The sequence below is a fragment of the Serinus canaria genome, chromosome 4 (genome assembly GCF_022539315.1).
Source record: "Serinus canaria isolate serCan28SL12 chromosome 4, serCan2020, whole genome shotgun sequence".
NCBI classification, from domain to species: domain Eukaryota; kingdom Metazoa; phylum Chordata; class Aves; order Passeriformes; family Fringillidae; genus Serinus; species Serinus canaria.
The window spans coordinates 23,966,970-23,988,271 of record NC_066317.1 but is presented as its reverse complement, the minus strand read 5'-3'; the positions used below and the strand labels follow the sequence as shown (position 1 = coordinate 23,988,271).

The window sequence follows — 21,302 nt, the reverse complement described above, 5'->3', positions numbered from 1 at the left end:
AGAAGAATGATCCTTGCTTTCAAATAGTGGTAGCTAATGCCATTTAGAATACTCCTGAGATCTGATCCAAGAGTGCCCTGATGTCTTTGCATCTATACCTCTGGCATGGATTGACTGTAGGGTCCCTCCATTCAGAATGAAATAAGTGATGCTGTGCTTTGTGTGCCTTTCTTTTCATTCTAATTAGGCCAAGTCTGGGTGCACTCATCAATAGCACTGCATTAGCGAAATCTGCAATACAGGTACAGTTTGCATCAGCAAAAGACATTCTTCTACTGTAACTTTCTCAGCTTCCTAAATGAAATACAGAGTCGTCTTCTGTTGGTATAAAAATGTCAGTTAGGATTATGATTCTTTGAAGTATTATATCAGAAAGGAATTATGGCACAGACCAGCTCTTTTAAATCAAGTGTTTAACTTGAATATGTTAGATAGGCACTGCTGAAAAACAGAGAAGATTGAAGGGAACAGTTGCTTTCTGCTTTGATGTTATAGTTAGAATGGAATTAACAACTGTATTTTCAGGGAAGGAGTCTGTTCTACAGGCTTGTTTGACTGAAGCTGTGTGTCAGGTTGAGGAATGTAGTGTAGGGCAGGAAGAAGGAATGCCCGTCTGAAATTTGAGAAGCATGCCTCCTATTTAGTAAAAATAACTGGAAAATAGTCCTGTGATTTTTCTATCCCCAAACCAAATTGCTCTGTGATTTACTGTAAAAATAGCTACCTGACTTTTCTTAAATATTTTAGAAATTGGTGTGGTAGTATTTTATTTCCACTTAAATAAGATGGTTTTTTCATAGATGCCCAAATTCTGATACCCTCAGTAATGTGAAATTATAGGTTACTCTGGTTCCATGAGTGCTCTTTCTGGCTGGACTAGGGGTTGCTGGTGATACCTGTGCCTAAAAGCAAGGTCTGACACAAGGCTCTGTGATTTACAAACTTTTAACACTAACACTACAGCTCATAGTGGTCACAATCTCAGGAGCAGCTAGAAAAGAACAGAGCTATGCTGACATCTGGAACCTTGAAGTGTATTTTTAAACTTTTTGGTTTTTTTTGATAGTGCTTGAAAAGTTCTAATGTATTGATAAATAAGCTAGGATGCATTCTAGAAATGCAGCATTTTATCTGAGGCAACAAACTATTTCCTCTGCTAACTTTGCAGGCAGATCTTGGATAGCATATAAAACTCTTTGCTTCTGGAAAACATCATGTTTAAAAAAATAAATAAGAAGAAACATCTTTACAAAAATAGATTTTTATTATTACAATAATTTAAAGAAGATTTATTTTTTTACTATTTCCCAACAACCAATATTGTAATAGGAATTATCAGTAACACATCTGTGAAAACAAGGATTATCATGGCTGTGTTTCCTAGTGCAGGTGGTAAGTCCACTTCATCTATCTTAATTTTTAAAAGCTATCTTAAAATGACAGCAAAAGTATACTTGAGTGTTTGAAGGAGGTAATTACTCAGTGAAGCTTCCAAAGATGAGAAAGCAGAAGGAATAATTCTTCAATCTGTGTTTGCATTAAAAAGCTGAACCCCTGCTCCAAGATCACCCAGCCAAAGGCAAGATGGTGAAGCACAGAGGTGCCAGAGGTCAAAGCCTGGGGCTCTGCTGTGTACTGGCTTGGATATTTTCTGGGTTCCAGGTTATCAGTGGCAACACATAAAAATATTCCCTGAATGGAGAAGCACTTCAGTTTGAGTGGACCCAATCTTGGAAGTACTTGTACATATTTATTGTCATAACAGCTCAAGTAAAACACACATTGGAACAAATGCAAGATCCATCCAGTAAACTGCAGCCTGTCCCTGCTTCAATCAAAATTAATTAGTTTTGTCATTCATGAGAATAAGGAAGCTCTTAGAATACTGTAACCTTCCCAATATTAAAAAAAAAAAATACAGTGGCACAACCATTGCATTTTCTTATGAATTTCTGGAGCCCTAACACAGCTCAGTTTTAGTATTTAAAGCACTGTCTTAACAAAAATGTGACTAAGCAAGTCTAATATGAATTGTTGAAAATCCCTAATTTGGAAGGCTTTAGATTCAAGGAGCATCTCCTGATGTTCTGCAATGTGTTTTAAACAAAAATAAAAGTTTGCAATATCAAATGATAACGGCTGACAATTTGAATTTCTGAAATGGACTAAGCCAATCCACCTGGGTACCTAATTACATACTTTTACTGCATCCCAAGTTACAAGGCTATGATAAAGTCATATAATTACCCCACAATATAAAAATTATCATGGATCCTAATCCTACAGGGATTTCATTTGGCCTACTAGGAGTTCCCAGGTCCCTCAGAAATTCAGGTGATCAACTCCAGTATATTCATCCTTCATTCCTTGTTACTTCAAGATCAGGATACCTAGCAAATATTTTGAAGAGCAACATTTGAGTACTCTTTGAGACACCTTCACAGAGTCTGATTCTTCATGGGGAATGTACCTAACACTCAAAATCTGAGCTCTCCTGTGACTCAAGCTGAGTTCTCAGCGCTAAGACTTCAGAAATCTTTTTTTTCCCCCCTCTTTCCCTTGATTAATTTCGCTGTCAGAAATACAAAACTTCATCATTGTGCTTACATGACTCCCTTAAGCCTATTAAGTACAATTCAGCCATTTCTAAAACTGTTTCAACTATTGCAAAGTATACATTTTCTCCAAATAAAATATTCTACCTTTTAAGATAGAGCTGAAAACCTTCTTGAATCTTCCCCATAATATCAAAATATAAATGCCAAAGCAGTAAAAGGGTAGTGATGAGTCTTTCAGTCCATTTTTCCAAGCTGATACTCCCTCTGCACTTTTATTTTCTTCATTTAACTAAAGGTGAAGCTTTCCATAAAAGCAGCTAAATCCATTCATTAATCCCTTTTTGCTTGCTATGGGAACAGCAAGATTTAAGTGCCTGAGGTGATGTACAATAAGGCAAAATAATGCTCACTGGATAGCAACAGTACACAGAGATTCCCACACCAGATTCTGGATATCTATCTCTGAGAACTCCAAAGGTTTCTCTACCATATGATTTAATCCAGCACAAATTTCAGGTTTAATCTCTGTGATCATCTGCTGCATTCAGTCTCTGAGCAAGACTGACAACTTTTTCTACCCTTCTATGAAAATAATCTGAAATTGAGGACATTAAAGAAAATGACACCAGGTTCATTAGCATAGCAGAAACGATTGTGTGTACCAACTGCCCTAACCTTTCTTATCCTTTTGCTGACAGGTTATTTTTTATTACATCTCACTAAGCTTTTTGAATCATTACATCAACAAACCTCACTCTTCAAACTATGGGAAGTAGAAACTCAGACAAAAGCTTTAGAACAATTTCTGTTTACCCTCTATCAGCAACACTACCTTGCCCCCCCCCCCCCCCTTGATTGTAACAGTGTTGTCATTTTTGTCATCAGCACAAGCAATTAACAAACCAGAAAATACCTGACAGGAGTTTCAGTGTTTCAGCTACACTATTTGCAGCAGGCATAATCACTTTTTTGTTTTCTTGTTGCAGTGCTTTGCACCAGGTCTTCACTAATCACTAGAGGATCTTGGCATTGCTGTGGTGAAATCCCTTGTGTCGAGCACTCAGATACCCATGGGAATCACAAGGAGGGGTTTTGTGTTTGCTGTCACCAGTCAGTCTATCTTGAATGCAGGGCACCAGCCTGACCTAGGAATCACTGCAGTCAGTGAACGTAAAGAAACTTATTGACTAGATATTATGATCCCTGCGTCTGACTCAAGGAATCAGAGAGGCACTAAATAGTCATTGAAAGGCACCGCTTGACTTTTCTTCTTTTTTTCTTTTTTTTTTTTTTTTGAATCAGTTAATTTCCCAAGACTAATAACACAGGTTTCATTTCACTACACAGATCTTGCACTAACACAGTTTGTGTGGAGACATATGTGGATTTCAAACCTGGGGCACTTCCATATTGCTACAAACTGTTTCTACCATATGAAGCCGTTGTGTAATTCATTTGAAAGTTATAACTTCTTCATGTCACAGTACCTGTTTCTAGTGTCCCCTCTTTTCCTTCCTGCATTTCCATATTTAACTAAACATACTTTCTTCCCTGGGACAAGTCACTGGTACCACCACACCTGGTATGTCTTAAATGTTGAAATGTTTCCTTAAAATTAAAGCCCTTTTTCTTTTCCCAATCCAATAATCTCCACTGAGAAAAAAGGTTCTTCACAAAAACAGCTGAGGATAAAAACAGACAATCAAAAAAGCTCAAGTTTTAAGATGTGTCTGTGTTCACTGAGATAACAGTTCAGGAACAATTCAGCCTACAGTATCCCTGATGACTGAATTTGTCCTTTTTCAAGGCTAATTCTCTTCATCTTGAATATTATTTGCTAAATATCATGGAAGAAAAATGTAATTTCATCTGTGATTTGTACTTGTAGGTTGAGTCTTGATGTACGACGCTTTGACAAAAGAGAAAATTATGGGATAATAGAAAAGCAAGCTCTTCAGCATGTTAATCAGAATCAGTCTTCCTGTTAAATGTTTCCTCCCTCAGGTCTTGACAAGGTGATGGCTTTTGGAGAATGGAGGTTCTCAGTATCATCTGTGTGCTGGATACCATGGCTTCTGTCAATCACCTGTGAGCTTGCTTTGCTTGCCGCCAACCTAATGGATGATTATTCTGTCTGCTTCAGAGAGCCTGGCTCAACAGGCCCTTCCCCTCCTAAGCATATGTCATCTTCCCTAGATAATTAGATGGTACATATCCCTTCTGACCTTTTGCTTCAGCTAGCCACCATTCCTTATTGCCACTCAGGTCGGAAAAGCGAAGTATCCTCACCCTCTGGTACTCTTGAAGGCTGAGTTCTTGATCACTTCTAGCTTGAAATGCAAAAACAGCATAGAAGATCTGAAAAAGGAAAGCCACATAAACAAAAATCAGAATTGAAAAGTGTAGCCACATGTTACTGTGTAGCTGTGTATCAGTAGCAGTTCTGTATACAGAAATGTAATAACATGTACAAAACAGCATTCAGCTACATGGCCTAAAATTTATAGACAGGGCCATAATAAAAAGTAAAATTGAAGCATCCAGGGAGTTCTGCACGACAAACAAACCAATCTCCAAGACCTCATCACCTTGCAACACTGGCAAGGTTTTCAGCTCACACCAAGTGGCTATGGATTGCATGAAGAATTTTTCAGCAAGGTTTCCTCATGGAGAATCACCTCTCCTAAAGCTCCTGTGCTCAAATGTGGCACATGGGTCACTTCTGTGCCTTGCTGATCAGCATTCTTGTCACAGATTTCTTGTCACCAGTAAGTTGAAAAATCCCCCAAACTGAGCTATTTTGCAAGTTCCTGTTCCATATGAGAACCTTGAGACATACATGGGGTAGGATAATGCAAGTGTATTTTCTGTGACACAGGACTGCGATTCACAGTTTAACTGATTCTCCTTTCCTACCTCACAGCTATTTAAGAGCAGAGAATAACAAATTCCTATGTCACACTGACAGATCGGTGCCACTCTTTTCTGGTGTGAAAGGAAACCATTTAAATTACTAACAGTATAATTTTAGATTTTAAATAGGAACAACAAGAAGACAGGCCCAGTGTGTATCATACTTACCTGCTGATCATCCATACTCTGAAGAGCACCAGTGCCCTTGCCATTAATTGCAGGATTTTCACAGAAGTGGAAAGGTGAGCTGGTGTCACTCTTCTGGTACCCTGGACTGCTTGTGCTGCTGTCAGCAGGGTGCCGTGAAGAGACAAAGAGGCTGATGTCATCAAAATCATCATCACTAAAGCCATTTTCTGCTACATCCTTGTGCGCTTTGGCTGGATTGTATGGCTTCAGGAAGGAGGAATACACATACCCTGTGAGGACTAGAAACCAGAATAAAGAGACAGAAAATAAATAAACAGCAAAATGCTGCTAAAATCATTTCAAAACCAACCGTTTTATGCAGCCGTTAGTATGACAGAGGCAAACAGATGGGGCCAGAATGAAAAGAAATCAATATCCCAAAGGAAAGCTGTTATTGGGATATTTGTGCAGAGAACTTACTTCCTGTGTCAACAAGCCATCTGCTCGTGCTTCCAAAGGGGTCCTTTTGCTCCACAACAGCCACCAGATCTCCTTCCTGCAGGTCAATGTCGAATTCCTGCGCAGCGTTGCACTTGCGCTTGGCCTGGTACAGCAACTCCATGCTGTACATAGCCAGCAGCTTGGACCTGTGCTCCTCTGTCTGCCGTGGGGACTCCAGCTGGAAATAAACCAGTCCTCAGTAATGCTGGGGTCATTTCCAGAGAAAAATCTGGATAAAAATGCTGCATGTGGCAACTGACTCAGGGTTTTCACACAAAGACCAAGGAGTAACTTACAGCGGGACCAAATCTCCTCTGCATATGCAGGAAGAACCTGTCCCACTGCTATATTAACAGGTGAGCAGTAAAGGGCAGATTTCAAAGAAATGTAGGAATTTCACTAATTAAAGACCTTAGTCTGTTCTCTGCTCTCAAAGAGGTGGTGTTCTGTACATGAACTCTCTCCTGCTTAATTGGTTTTCCGTAACCATGACCTTTGTATTCCTATGTAATATCAGAAAAAACACATAATCCAAAAATGGGCTGAGGTGTGCTAAGGCCACATAACAACTTGTGTTATAAAGCATTAGGCAAAAAAAAAAAAAAATCAGTGGTACCCAAAATTTTTGTGTGAAATTACCTCTCTAAATGAGGGCAAGATGCCATTACCTGCTGGAAGCATGTTCATTTAAGGGTTTGGTTAGAGGGCAGGGAGAGGGTTGCTGCGCATCAATGGGATCTTATACCACAGAAGCAAGAGCACCTGTGCCTTCATTGATGCTGAAACAACTGCTCCAGCTTCTCCTGTAAACCTGCACCTAAGTCCTTATTTTACTGTAAACTCAACTCCTAAAACCTCCAGAAACATCTGATGAGACTGGGAACACAGAATTCCTGGTGGATTTTCTGAATCTTCTGCTGTGGGTGTGTATGTTTGTGCATATATGTGTGAACACCAGTGCACATAACCACAGCTGAGCACAAGGAAAAAAATTTCTGAATTAGAAGACTAAGATGCACTATAAGAGCATTTAAAAAAAGAAATTACCAAAAATATACCTTAGCCTTACCATGTGCTTAAAGGCCTAAGGGCAATTTGAGGTAATTCAAGAGGAATTTCAAGATACTAACATGAAAAAAGTGAAAAATCTTCAGAGGTTACTGGTCAATGAAAACCTTACTCCAACAACCTGATTCAGAGTTCAGAGTCACAATGGAGAGACAAAGCCCAAACCTTTAGGTAGTATAAAAATGGGTTTGTTTCAAAAGTGATCAAAAGAGGATGCTTCATACACAATTTGGATGTATGGTACTCACCAGAGAAGGAACAGGTTTCTTTTTTTCCAGGCTCAATTTTCCCTCAATAAAGATTGTACTGATGTTTTCTTTTACAAAATTCAGCTTGTGAACCTCCTCTATCAATTGATTCTGCACTTCACAGATGCTTGAGGAGGACAGCTGCAAACACAAATGTGGGTTAGATCTCATGTACAAAATGGGAGATTGGAGAGAGCAGATTTAATTTAATTTGCTGAGTGCTAGGAGTCAGGAAATCTGACAAGTTATGACTATTTTCTGCAGAGCCCATAAGCAGTGCAATCTCTACATAAGAGATGTAAAGAGAAGAAAGGTCTCTGCTTAAAGAAAGTCTCTAATAGACGCTATTACATTTAAAAGACATAGAAATTGAAGTTAAATCATTAAAAATATTCTAAATGGTGATGAAAATTAAGAGCCTTGCATTTATGCTACTGAGCCACCTGCTTTCACATGCAAATGGGCATCTCAGCAGCTATCAGAGTGGCCAATGTGCTACAAGGTTTGGAGCAGTTTATCCCACAGCTGTGTGTTTGTGCAACTGAGAGCTGCAAACAGGTTAAAAATTGTTGGGTAACTGACTCTCTGTCTGTGGCACTGAATTAGTAATTTTCATATATGCCTAATACCAAATGCATTTGCTGATGTAAACAGGAAGAAAAGAAAAAGAAGGTAATTTTGTAGCCAGATCCTCACAGAAAACAATGCAACAGCTTTCAACACATGAAAACATCAAATTACAGGAATGAAATTTCTTCATGCAGAAAAATCCTTAATTTTCCCATTAAACACCATAGCTCTATGTTTTGATCCTGACCTTGTCTGCTTAATTTTTCAGCTGTCCCTTACTATAATGTGCTCTGTTCCAGCCTTGATGGAAAGGAATACTCCAGAATTGCCTTACTAGAGTGTGTTTCCCAAGCAGCCTTGCTTCTGTTCAGGTGAGTGGATTTGTATGTGTGGAAGGCTTTGTTGCAGCTGTGTTTCTCAGGGGGTTCAAGTACTCCAGGTGAGGCTCTTCATTACTGCTGAGAGATATCTGCAGGAGTTTCTGCATCATGTTTGGGCTTTAAAGCACCTTGATTTTCATAAAAACTATTTCGTTGGATCTCCTAACTTGTTTCTCTTTTGCAGTCATCTGTGACTCTCCAGTCTGGCAGCAAAGGAGGTATTCATGCACTTTCTTATAATTTCCTGTGTCTTCTGGGCTAGTCAGGGTGCATGTTAAGATATGCTAGCAGCTGCCTTCTTTTTGACTCCCTGTAATACTCTTGCCATTACTATCACTGAGACAGTAGGAACAGTTCCATAAGGATCATTCTCAATGAAAAACCCAGGTCTGACAAAAGTTCAGAACAGAAGTTCCTCAAAACTGACTCCAGAGTGACCTTACTGTGACCTTCAGTACCTTCAGTAAAGGGGGCCTACAGGAAAGCTAGGACAAGGGGGAGGGCTTTAAACTGAAAAAGGGCAGGTTTACATTGGTTTAGTGTGACCCTGGTGAGGCACTGAATGGAAGGAACCCACAGCTTCCCTCTACAAGGACTCCTTATCCCTGGAAGCTTTAAAGGTCGGCTTGGATGGGGCTTTAAGCAACCTGGTATAGTGGAAGGTGTACCTGTTAATGGCAGGGAAATTGGAACTAGATGATCTTTAAAATCCCTTCCAACCAAACCATTTTGATTCTAACATAATCTGTACTGAGCTTGCAAAGGAAAAAAAAAAACCCAAATCTAACTGTGCTCAGCAGAACAAACAAAGTCACAAAATCAGAAAATCAGTGTAGCTTTCTAGATATGTGTCCTACATGACTTTAGCCAAAGCGTACAGAAAGAAGAAAAGAGAAATTAAGGCACAGGGTCACCTGTTTCTAATGTACTTACTGGAATAGGCACCATGACAGCAGAGTTTGATTGAAGTGCTGCAAACATAATATTCCTGAGGAGGGTGATGAAGCAGTGTAGACAGTTCAACACGATCTTTTTGGCTGCTCTGTTGAATACCTGAAGTTCTTCCACTAGCTGTGCATTTAGAGCCTCGTATTCTTTCTTTGCCATCTCCAGGTCTTCTCCAGCTGACCTCTGAATGTAGCTATTGTAGTCCAACAACTTGTCATAGCGCTTCTGGATGAGGTTCTGGGGGCCTGGAAACAGGGCTTGCAGTGCTGAGAGAGGAGTCAAGACAAGCTTGTCCAGCTGAGCCATCTGGAAAGTGTAAACCAGACCTGCTCATTACCTTATACACACAGTCCATCAGATGCCACAAGGGGCTGAGCCTGATGGCAGCCCATCAAGCAATCTGTTAATCACTCTTCACAAAGCTTTGCTGCCAGAGGCAGCTTCAAGCAGGGTCCAGCATGCTTTAGAATCTCCTTCTTAACGGGAGATGTTAATTCTTCAGATGTTAGTTTTTCAGCTTTCAGTGTCTGCAAATGGCAGGGGTCCCTTGGAGCATGCAGGTACTGCCCCTAGGGAGCTGCCTCTGGGGGAAAACAGCAAGGATTGGTCAAGTGGTCAAATAAAACTGGGATTTCCTTAGTTGGAAGGCCCACATTAATATACAGTCTAAAGCAAATGAGGTCTTATTAAGTGGCAGCCTTGAATTCTCTCAAAGCTGCCTTTTTTTTTTTTTTTGGTTTTTTTTCCCCTCTCCTGGAAACAGCTGTAACTCAATTCCTGTTTAAGCAAACACAAACAATCACTTGATTTGATTAAATTAGGTTATGCTTGTTGGTTTTATCTCTAGTAATCAACAAAATTAGACACCTGGTAAAAAAACCAGTCTTCCTCAGACTTTTCCATTAGTCTCTAATTGTCTCAAGGGATTAATATTGCATGAAATAAAATTTATTTTTGTAAGTCATTTGTTCAAATACAGCACAGGCTTGTAATGAGTGAAATTCATCATCATATTAAAGCCCTTGGACATTCTGTGTGAATTAAGTTGTTGAGTTGGATGTGAGAATAAAAAAGCAGCTGCCTCTGCATTCTCAAAAAACATAGCAGAGTTGAGGAGAGATCCATTTTAGCCCCAGAGTTGCTCTCCAAGGCCAAGATGATGTACAGTGGCTAAATAGCTCCTATTTTATTTCCACCTGAAAAACTGGGCTGTGTTTAGTGAACCGATTTTTGATGCATTAAGAAAACAATTCTTCCAAACTGCTGGACCTGATTTCTTAAAAAGAGGCTACTGGGAATTTCTGCCCTGAAAATTTTCCAAAAATCTAATGAGAGCGGTAGGTATACATTATTGACAAAGGCACCTCCACCTCTGAATTTTTCCAGCTTGAGCAGCTGTTTGAATAAGCAGCCTATCCCATTTTGAAAAGACATTTAAGTATCTTATTAGAGCCAAGCATTAGAGTTCATTTTAATTCTGAAAGCAGAAGACTAGTTGAAAAACTATTACTATTATTTAAATTGCTTTATTAATTACTATGGGCTACATTTGGATTTTTCATGGTTTCCCCATATGAAGGATTTGACAGCTCTATGTTATTATCTGAACTTGATGATCTGAGAGGCCTTTTTCCAGTTAATAAATCTGAGATTTTTACAGATCTGTGATTCCAGGAGTTAACAGTACATAAGCACAATATCAATCACAAAAGTCACTCAAACTGCAAGTGCTGGTAACAAAAGTAGCAAGGCAACAATCTGCTGCTCTTTTCTGAAGTTCAGGTGAAACAAATACAGAATTGTTCAGGTGATAAAAATTTAAAACAAAGATTTTAGTATAAACCCAGGAATTTAGCTTGACAGGTTTTCTTTCGTTCTTCTAAGGAAAACACAATTCATTTATATTGTATTTTATCTTAGTTCCTACATAAATTCAACCAAAACTCCCCCTTATCTTTCCCAACTGATTCCTAAGCTGTTTTTTTAACTCTTTTCCGTCCTAGTCTTCCTCACATATAGTTGTTTTCTCAGACATACAGTAGCTGTGTAACACTGGACATTGCATTAACTTACAAAATCTTCACACAGATTTGCAGCATTGGTCTGTTTTTCCGAACAGTCATTGACTTTGTCATCTTTATCTTGCAGGATTTCCTGAAGCTCAATTATATTCTGGTCAGCCAGATGTATAGAATCCTAAATGAAAAGATGGTAGGAAGATGAAACTATCACAATCTGTTTTAATATGCTGCATTCACTCATGCAGCTATTCAATATTACTTCTGGAATCAGAAATATTTTCCATCTCCAACACCTCAGCAGTTGCTGTGCAGTTTCCAGTCATTGTGAGGTTGTTTACTGTGATAATATTTTCCTCTGCTTTGTCTATTTTCAGTGTAAACTACTTAAGAATCAAGCTGTTAATGTTCACTGAAAGAATTATGCCCTAAACTAATGAATATACCACTGGAATTCAGCAACTCCTCAGGAGGAAGCCAGCTTACCTTGCATCCTCAAAAATCTCATTTAGGGGACTAAGTAGGACTACAGTGGTGTATTTCAGTTACTAAGAATTTAAATTCAATGAAGTGTGGATCCATTTGGATAAGGAGCTGTCAGCACCACTGCAGGCAGCAGCCCTCCTTGGCTGAGCTCCCTGGCCTTTCCCTGTTTGCAGAACCAAACACAGAGCATTTGCCATAAGCCCTGGCCAGCTGGCTATTGATCTTGCCTAGCTCCCAAACAACCTCCCTGCCTGGCTAGGGCACACTTGCACTTGGACAGGCCTCATGCCATCTACAAAGCTCCAAGTAGTCCATGGCAGGGGCAGGCTGATAAATCACAAGGCAACCTTCTTCTCTGGAGAGGAAGGTTGAAGCAAAGACATTTTAGAGAACTTGAGCACTCTGCACATCTAATGCTAACCCTCAACACAACCTAAACACGGGAAAAGGGAAGGAGTCCTTCCATCCACAATATATATTTTAGGATGTTTTAATTCATGTGGCTGCAGCTCAGTTCTTCAATCTTTAATGAGAAGATTGGTTCAATCTCAGTTAGTCCCCCACTGCAGCAGAGGGGGGTGACAGCTTCACACAGAGATTGAAAGTCCTGACTGTGCCACCAGGCAGAACCTTCTTTTCTGCACCTGTGGGTCTCCACAGAACCTGCCTCTGTCAGGGGAAAAATGCAAAAGTGTGGGCTTCAAAACTTCTTTGCCCTCGACTCAGTAATGCAGTGGCAGCACAGCTTATTTATTTGATATTCTGATGTAGACAGCCCTGCTAATAAATAATTTGGTGTTGCCCAGCCAGCAGCAGAAACGTGTGTCAAACTGGTTATGGAGAGGGTTTGTGACCACAGATTGCAAAAAGGCCTGTACCCACCTGGAGATGTTGTGAATAGAGCGAAATGTTCTTCACACACAATTTCACAGTCTTCTCTAGACTTTGAAACAACTTTTCTTCCTTATTAAAAGTTCCATCTTTCACCTAAAATAGACATTTGCACTGTTATTTTGGCAGCCCAAAGGAGCCTGGCACATGAAAGAAACATCCAGAGCACTGCTAGAAAAATCCCTGAACTCCTCCCTTTGAAAACAGATCAACCCCTAATTCTCTCTTACAGCTCCAGCTGTAATTCAAGAAAAGTCAAAACCAGCGGGCAACGCGGCAGAGATTCCATTTTTAATCCTTGTGGGAGCAGGGAGTTGCTTTACTACAAGGCCAACAAAATGTTTCATTTTCCTGTGTGCTGTTGTCCCACCTAAGGAAATGTTGGGGGGAAAATGTGGGATGGATGTTTTGGAGTTAAAGGTGGGATGGCTATTCCGGAGGAGAAGGTGGGATGGGTATTTGTGAGGAGAAGATGGGATGTCTGTTTGTGAGGAGAAGGTGGGATGGCTATTCCGGAGGAGAAGGTGAGATGGATATTTTGGAGTTAAAGGTGGGATGGCCATTCCGGAGCGGGCCCGCAGCCGCGGTGCCGGGCGCTCTCCCGCACGCCGGCTGTAGGTGGAGCTGTTATCCCAGAGCCGTGCCAGCCTCTCCTCTGGAAACGCCGGCAGCCGCCGATGGCCTCGGGAAACTTCTTGATGCCGCCCTGAAAACGCGGTCATTTCTGCCTGTGTTTTCCTGCAGGAGCTTCAGAAATCTCAAGTCACGTCTCAGTGGTTTTGCCGTGGGGGTGTCAGCGTGTTTCAAGACGTGAGTTGGGAACTTTCTCAGTCTAATTAAGCAGGAGAGGCGGCTGAATCTCCTAACAGATGCATTCTGATACTAAAATGATCCTCAAATGTTTAAAGCTTAATTAGAAACAAAACCAAAAAAACATAAACCAGAAGTTTCTAAAGAAAAGGAAAAAAAGGGAAAAGAAAAATCACATATCCTCTTAATCAAATTTAATTCCCTTTTTCTCTGATTTTATAGCCTTGCTGGTGTCTGTCACAGTCTGAATACAAAAATTTCCACTGTATAAATAAATAAACAGAAAAAAATATAAGTGGGTGATTTGGATCAGAGAAAAAGAAGAAACACTGATAAAAAACAAACCAGGAAAAATGGCATGTATCTTCTAAAGTCACATCTAGAAAGGCAAGTGACCTTGTATAATCAGCCATCTCATGCAGTGAGGTGCACTGCATATCACTTTCAAGGTCATTTGTAATTGATTTTCTTTGAGATTTCAATTTAAGCTTTCCTGAAAATGTTTATCCTGCTAGGTTTTGAATTACAACTTTGAAATTATGAGGGAGGATTTTACTTTTGGCCGCCCAACACCCATCAGACTCATCACAGAGTCCTTTGTCTCTGTAGTTTTGAGGGTTCCAGGTCTTTGCACATGTAGAGGCAAACCCTGTGGCCCTTTCCTAATTAGAGGTATTGCTCATCTTCCTTGGTGGATTCCAAACCTTAATGCTACAACATGAACAAGATGGACTGAACACATTCTCAGCCATGGCAATAATTATTGCCAGGGTATCTGCAAAACGCTGACCTCAGGCTGAGTTTCACAAAACTATCACTTCCTCTCTGCTGAAGACCAGAAGTTTGAGAAACTCTTGTGTAAAAAAGGAAGAGGTGGAGAACACATTACATTATTTTCTATTTCAATCACAAAGATCTTTCCTGTCTTCTGTGACAGTCAGAGAATGACGTTACAAATTAGGTAGGAAAAAAAGCAGCACCACAAACTCCATTTCCAACACGTTTTGAAAAACACCCTGTGCAAAAGCAGAACTGAAGCTGTCAATGCAAATCTGCAGTTGGATGAGTAAGTACCTGAGGTTCTCCCCTCGTCAGTATTTTCAGATGGCTGGTGACCCTCTTGGATTTCTTACTAATAGAGTGAATATTCAGTCGAGAAAACTTTTCTTTAAGGGTTTCATCATCATCATTCTTCCTATACTTCATCACTGCAGACAGAGAATTTCATTACATCAGTAGTCTTTATTCACAGGACTTTTTACCAGGACAGGCACACAAATATGAAACCATGTGTGAGAAGACACTTTGATGTCATTTGGGGTAATCTCATGTGAAAATGCTCAAGAGGATGAAAACCCCATTATCAACAGTAACCTTAGGAAGGGCAAAGGTAGGGCTTCAACCTGGCAAATCTAAAAAAAATATTGCTATTACTGCATCTTAATTATTATCAGTGTTTGCAACTGCATTACAGACACTGTAACATTAATTCTTTCTCTGTTTTCATACTGGAGTTACCAGTCAGGTAACATAGTTGGCTGAGGACAAGGGACATTAAGGCATTGTTACCCTCTTGAAACTCAATGTATTACACAACTTGGGTGGCACCAGCTAAAATTTATATAGTGAAATATCTGAGCTGAAAAATGTCTTCTAATGGCCAGCCCAAACCTACAAAGAAAGAACTTCCTGTGCTCTTTTCTTACCTAAATCTTTCCTCCTTTTAAGCTCATTGATGTTCACATTAATGGTTTTCATAGCAAAAAGGGCACGTTGTAGTGCCTCATGGTCAGGGTGAGAAGCAGGAGTTGAGTTCAAGAGCTCCCGGAGTAACAGGGGATATTTCATCAGCCGTTGCACTGGTTTGATCAACAGGGATCCCAGGTCCATTAGATTTGGCTTTCCTCTGTAATTTACACCAAAGTAATTGTCACAAAATTAGAAATTCCTTGAACTGCAATTACCACTCAAGCCAAAAAATAAGATACATCTGTGGGGGAACAGAGGTGTTGTAAACGAAACCTTGCTGTCACCCCCTCAATGAGAAATACACCCCAGGTCTCTGAATTTTCTGTTTTCAGAACTTAGCAGACATCAGTTCTGAAACCATCCCACTCAGTCTAAAGGTGCATGTGCTATAACTCACACATCACAACACCCAGGAAGGGAGATGTAGGTGGAAGAACAAATAACAGGAAGTTTGAGAAATGCGTGTGAGACCTGGGCTGTTACATCCTGCTCTGGGCCCTCAGGCTTAAAACTGCAACATTTCCATGCTGTGGGTAACTGGGATGCCTGTTCACAGTGCATCCCTTCTCACAACATCCCTGACTTGGCACAGAGACCCTTGAGCTTTACAGCCTTTCACCTGTGGTTTTACTTTGCTGGCTGCCAGTCAGTTATTTCTAATGATGCCTCAACTTCCAAAGGGTGCCAAATCTGGCCTGGGAAATGTTGAACACACAGAATATTCACACAGGCTTGATCCAGCCTGCTGGAAGACTCCCTTACATAAAGGCAGAGCAGGCAACTGGCCAGGGTGGCAGAAGGATGAGAGCAGGACAGTCCCAGCTTCCAGCATGGGCACAGGGATGCTCTGTGGCTCTAGGCTCAATCCCCACTGGCTGGGCAGGGGCAGCAGAGGAGCATCCCCAGGCATTCAAGTGGCTCAGGCCATGAAGGCCCCCCTGAGCTCTTGGGCCAGCTGAACTCATGCTCCAGCCCTGCTGCAGACTTTGCCTACACTCTCCAGACTGGAATGGGAGAGGCCGTGCAGTTTGTGGGCTGCCACAACAGCCTCGAAGGAAACGGGAAAGGCCTGAGCCACGTGTGCCTTCATTCCCTTCCATGTGGTGGGTAGAAACATGGGGTCTCCCCAGAATGGGTGACACCAGGTGGCCAAGACCAGGGCCAGCCACTGATGAGGTTCCAGCAGCAGGACAGACATGTCCATAGCCTCCCCTCATGCCAGCACAATCCTCAGCAAACCAGGCACCGCTCCAGCTCCAGCTACCTGGTACCACCCCATTGAAATGAAGATGAGCTCTTGGTGACAGTGTGGAAGGCAATAAAGCAGAGCAAGCTTTCCATTTGCCTGCCCAGAAAGGCTCTTCTGGAGCAGAAAAGGTTTTCTGACATTAACTATGCAAGAGTTAAGGGTAGACAAAGAAGGATTTCTGCATATGGAAGAATGAAATAACACAATGTAGAAGGAAAGTAGAAAAAATAGGGAACAGCCACATGGTTTTGCAGGCTGACATCTATTGTTTTGTGCAACAGAAAGCATAAAAGAAAAAAACCCTTCATTCCTACTTTTATATGTCCAAAAAGTACAAGAGCCAATCCTTACTTGCTGACTAATTAACTAACAATTTGAATGCCTTTGAGAAGAGACATCTGCATATTTAAACCATCTCTCTCAAACAGGCATTATCTGTAAAAAAGTTCTGCATGAAAAAAAATTAACAGTAGATGCCTTTTAAGGCTTCCTCATGTCCTGAAACATTCTCATCATTTCAATCCCCCTCATTTCCCCTGTATCTTACATAAAATAGAGAGCTGTTTTTCCTTCTTTCAGCTTCTGGCAGCAATAATGAAAAAAAAAAATCTTAAATTGTTATTGTTTTCTCTGAAAAGCCCTATGAATGCAAATCTATAAAAGCTGCCTCGTGAATGGAAAAATCTTCAAGTGTCTTCTCTTTATATAGTTGCACTTTGGACAGCTGCCCAAGTGATAAACAGCCCTCTGTTCGGTATCTGCATGACACAGTCTTGCAATATGGTGGGAGAGATAGCAGGTTTGTTATAAGATAATGACTCCCTGGGGCACTAAATGCCACAAAGTTTGACTCATCTAATTCTCCCCAGCAAGATCAGCTGAGATAGCCACTCTCCCTGGACAGTCCCATTTGCAGTGCACCCTGTTAGGACCCACGGGCTGCTGGGCAAGACATGGCCTTGCCACACCACTCAAGCAGGAGAGTAACGCCTTGTGACATCTATTGTGCAGAAAATTAAGTTGATAATTCATTTGTGATGCTACTTCAGCCTTCCCCCACGTCATTTTGAATTTAGCAAGTACTCCAAGTCACGTGTAACTGTACTAATCTCACAGCAAATTATTACCGTAGTGCTGCAGTAAATGCAGCTGGCAAACTGCAGGACTGGCAAACTGAGCTCCACGGCACAGCCTCCCTCCTGCCCCCCAGCAAAACAAAGTCACTAGCACAGACACATTCCCACTTGTTTAAAAAGCCCGTGGTGGTGAGCCACACAAAGGCAGGGGAGGCAGGGTTTAGTTTCATCTGCTCTCACTGCAAGGCAGCTCGGTCTAGTGGCAAACAACAGCCAGCATGGTCCAGCCGGGCTGAGGCTGGTGTGATGAACTGGCATCTCAGCTGCCAGTTCTGAGATGGTGAGCAGAAATCAGGCTGCAGCAGGGCTCAGAATCTTGGGCTTCATGGTCTACTATGCATGCCTTTATTTTAGTACAAGACATGTAGGGCAAATAATTCTCTGTGCTGTAACTCTCTCAAGCACACCCAGGGAATTCACTGAGGCTGCACAGTTATTAAGCCAAGCAGAATTTAACCTATTGAGCTGCTAGCAAAGGGCAGCACTGTCTGGTATTTATGTAATTGTTTTCTCGATCATGCTTGAGTGAAAATCAGTCTGGGAACAGCAACATCACAGACCATTTGGGGGGAGTTACGCTGTATTTTCCAGTTCAAGAGTAATCAGATTTTTGGGTGCAGTCCTGCCCAAGGGCTGTTGCAACTCTGCAACCTCTGATTTGCAGGTGATGGGACTTTTTGCTTTCCCTGCCTGTGAAGCAGCAAAGCCCAGGGAGGGTCCCACAGCTAAACCTGCTCATTGCATTCTGCACAGCTTTGTAAGAATCCTTTTAAACTCAGAAAGTGAGTTGTCTCCTACACTCCACTGGAAACTGTTTGAAGGAGAAAACCAGACTTTCATATCTATTAGGGCTACACAAGGCAGAACAGCCAGTCTTGTGTGATTTCGGTATGTGTTTCTGCCTCACATGATCATACTGTGACCTTCTGGATATTTTGTATCTCTTGGAGCCACGCTCCTTGTGGGACAGGGGTACACAGGAATATCCCTTATCAAAACAAAATGCAGAGAAACTATTTCCTATCACAGACAAAAGCTTGAAAGCCCCCAAAGTAGAGTTTCAACATGCAAGTCTTTCAAAGTGTATTTTATGCAGATCATAGCTCTAACATGCAATTGACTGACTGATTAACAAATTCTCTGACTTGGTTTAAGGTCTGTTCCTCTCCTGCCAGTACAGACCCCACTTGCTCCTCCTTTCTCCTAACACTTTGTCTGGGGTTGCAATCTGTCTCTTCAGTTCAGACAACCCCTCCTCTGACCTCTCACTGCAGGTAACCACAGGCAGTGCTGCATTTCAATGCAGCCAACATGCTGGATGTCCAGAAACTGCAGCTGTGATAAATTCTCCTTTACAGCTTTTCAAAGATGTCACATTTGGCACAGAAGTCCTTTAACCACAACTCATCAGTGGCTGGGGGACTTTTCTGGCTAAGTTGCAATGAACTTGTTCTTTTCTGATGTTCTTCCAGCCACTGCTGGGGGAAGATCCGAAGGTGGGCTTCTCACATAGGGCTACTGAAGGGGTTGTCAGCTTAGGAATAGCTTTACCTGCAGCCCTGCCTGAATTGTAGCAGGAAATTGGATTTCAAAGACTGACACGATGCTGTTGACAAACACTCAGAGCATTCTGCATATGTCCTGGAAAATTCTCCAGGATATACTGACACAAAAGGCTTGTGTTCTTAAAATTTCCACCTGCACAGCTTTTAACATGCTAAAGATAAATCAAAGATCCTTTAAGATTATTTTACATGTAAAAAAAGGCACAGTACTTACTCTTCTTCATATCTCTTTCTGCAAAAGAGAAGAAAACAAAGCATGCATTAGATTCCTCCTAAAAGGATTTATACAGACCAGGAGATTCTCAGATACACTTCAGTGACACAGGGTAGCCATAACTGGCAAGCTAACTTGGGTTTATAGAACCTACAGAACTGCACAAAGCAGCCAGAGGGTACTGGTGAATCTGACCCTGTAACTTTTTGAATGGATAGCCCCAAATGAGAAAGGATTGTCAGAAACCTGGCTTTGGCTGTGCCTTGTCCTCACACTGTTAGAGAAGGAAGTTTGGATCCCTCTGCTAACAGCTGTAGGTAACACCAAGCCATTAATACAAAAAGTAAAACTAAACATCATCCTTACACTTTACATACATCTGTCAACTCTCTTTAAACATAAATATATTTTTAAAAGAAAAAGAATATATTTCAGCCTTTTAGGGTGTAGAGTCAATGAAGCTGTGAAGTTTTTTATAAACCACACATCAACTGAAACCTCTCTGGAGTAGGATGGTGTTGATGCATATACCAAAAGCATCAGTGACTTAAAATTGTTGTTTGCAAACTCGTGCAAAGAATGTTTTCTTATGGTATGAATAAACCCAAATGCCAGAGACCCAAATGTCTCCATCTCTGCATCAGGCTTTCCTGACATCACATCCTCAGCCACACTTTTTTGACTGCCTGCACTCTTATCTCCTGGCCCACCAGTGCCTAGCTGAGCATCTGGAAGCTGCTGCTTTCATTGCTTCTGCACTGTCAGCATTTTGTGTGCTTGTGACGTCCCTCTGCCCCTGTAATACTTGACCGAGCTACTTCAGGCTGAAAGCTGAGCAGGTAGTTGCCAGCATCCTTTCATTTTTACCAGCTGCATTTCTTTGGCTAGGCTAGCAAATAACATCCCCAGTTTGCATAATCACTGCTGAAACACGGGACTCTACAGAAATTGGATTTGCACATGTCTCCAATGCAGACACCTATATTTTGGGATGGATTTTTTTCCTCTTCAGTCAAAAGGAACAGGAATCTCAACATAGCTAATTAAATCTGATTTGTCTGTACAGATGTGCAGAGTGCCACTCTCAAATTGCTCCTGATATAGAACTTGTTTTTCACATGTCAGATATTACTCAGCGGAGGCACAGAAGCCCCTACTAATGTCAGCTCATTTAAGATTTTTTAAAGTGGAGCAATATTCTTTCCAAGGGAAAAGAACACTCTTTAACAAGTAAACATTTTTCAAAGATAGTCAGCACCAGCCCCCACATTTGTTACATCTCACAATGGAAAACAGCCTGTAACTTATTTGGTAACAATCCTGCACAGTTTTCTTCCTAGGGCAAATATTCTCCACTGGGTAGAAACAGTTTTAGATGACCACAGTTCTGAACCTCAGCATGCACTTTCAGGTCTTATTAGTTGAATTGACTGCAATCTTTAGGCACTGGGAAAAATCACAACATAATATACACACACCAGTGCTTTTATGTTTAGGTCCTGTTTAAAGGCTGATCAGGAAAGAATAAGGCAAAACAAGGCTTTATTGTAAGGAAGTCCTTGTCGCTTCCTGCTAGCAAAGGCTACAGTGGCTCAGCACAAAATATCCTTTCTCTTCACAAAGCCCAGCTGTGAATTTGGAGCAGGAGCACCTCTTGCTGGCTCTGGAATACAAGTGGCAACATCCACCCTTGGATGTACTTTTATCTTTATTTCCTTCCATGTCCCCTTGCCTCAGCAGCATGGATTAAAAACAACAGTAGTGATTAGTCAGGAAAGATTATTGTAGGCATCAGCACCAGAACACCCACTTAGGGGAAATACCTGCCCATCCATTAGCCTGAAGGCCTGAGTTTATATGAAAATGTAT

At 41.2% G+C, this 21,302-nt stretch overlaps 1 protein-coding gene across 1 annotated transcript; it reads right to left on the bottom strand.

Moving 5' to 3' along the window:
* Nucleotides 1–5,782: 5,782 nt before the first annotated feature.
* Nucleotides 5,783–11,773, bottom strand: LOC127059588 (rho guanine nucleotide exchange factor 38-like). The gene is made up of 4 exons (XM_050974119.1): nt 11,389–11,773; nt 9,301–9,621; nt 7,418–7,558; nt 5,783–6,279 (listed from the first exon to the last, which is right to left on the bottom strand). The coding sequence occupies exons 2-4, from the start codon at nt 9,619–9,621 to the stop codon at nt 6,052–6,054; spliced, it is 690 nt and encodes a 229-aa protein (XP_050830076.1). The 5' UTR covers nt 11,389–11,773; the 3' UTR covers nt 5,783–6,051.
* Nucleotides 11,774–21,302: the final 9,529 nt, after the last annotated feature.

Coding starts and splice junctions, on each gene's coding strand:
- LOC127059588 (XM_050974119.1), bottom strand. CDS start 9,621: ATGGCTCAGCTGGACAAGCTTGTCTTGACTCCTCTCTCAGCACTGCAA. Junction 7,559..9,300: donor CTGTCATGGTGCCTATTCCA/GTAAGTACATTA, acceptor TTGTGTTTGCAG/CTGTCCTCCTCAAGCATCTG. Junction 6,280..7,417: donor AGAAACCTGTTCCTTCTCTG/GTGAGTACCATA, acceptor GTTTATTTCCAG/CTGGAGTCCCCACGGCAGAC.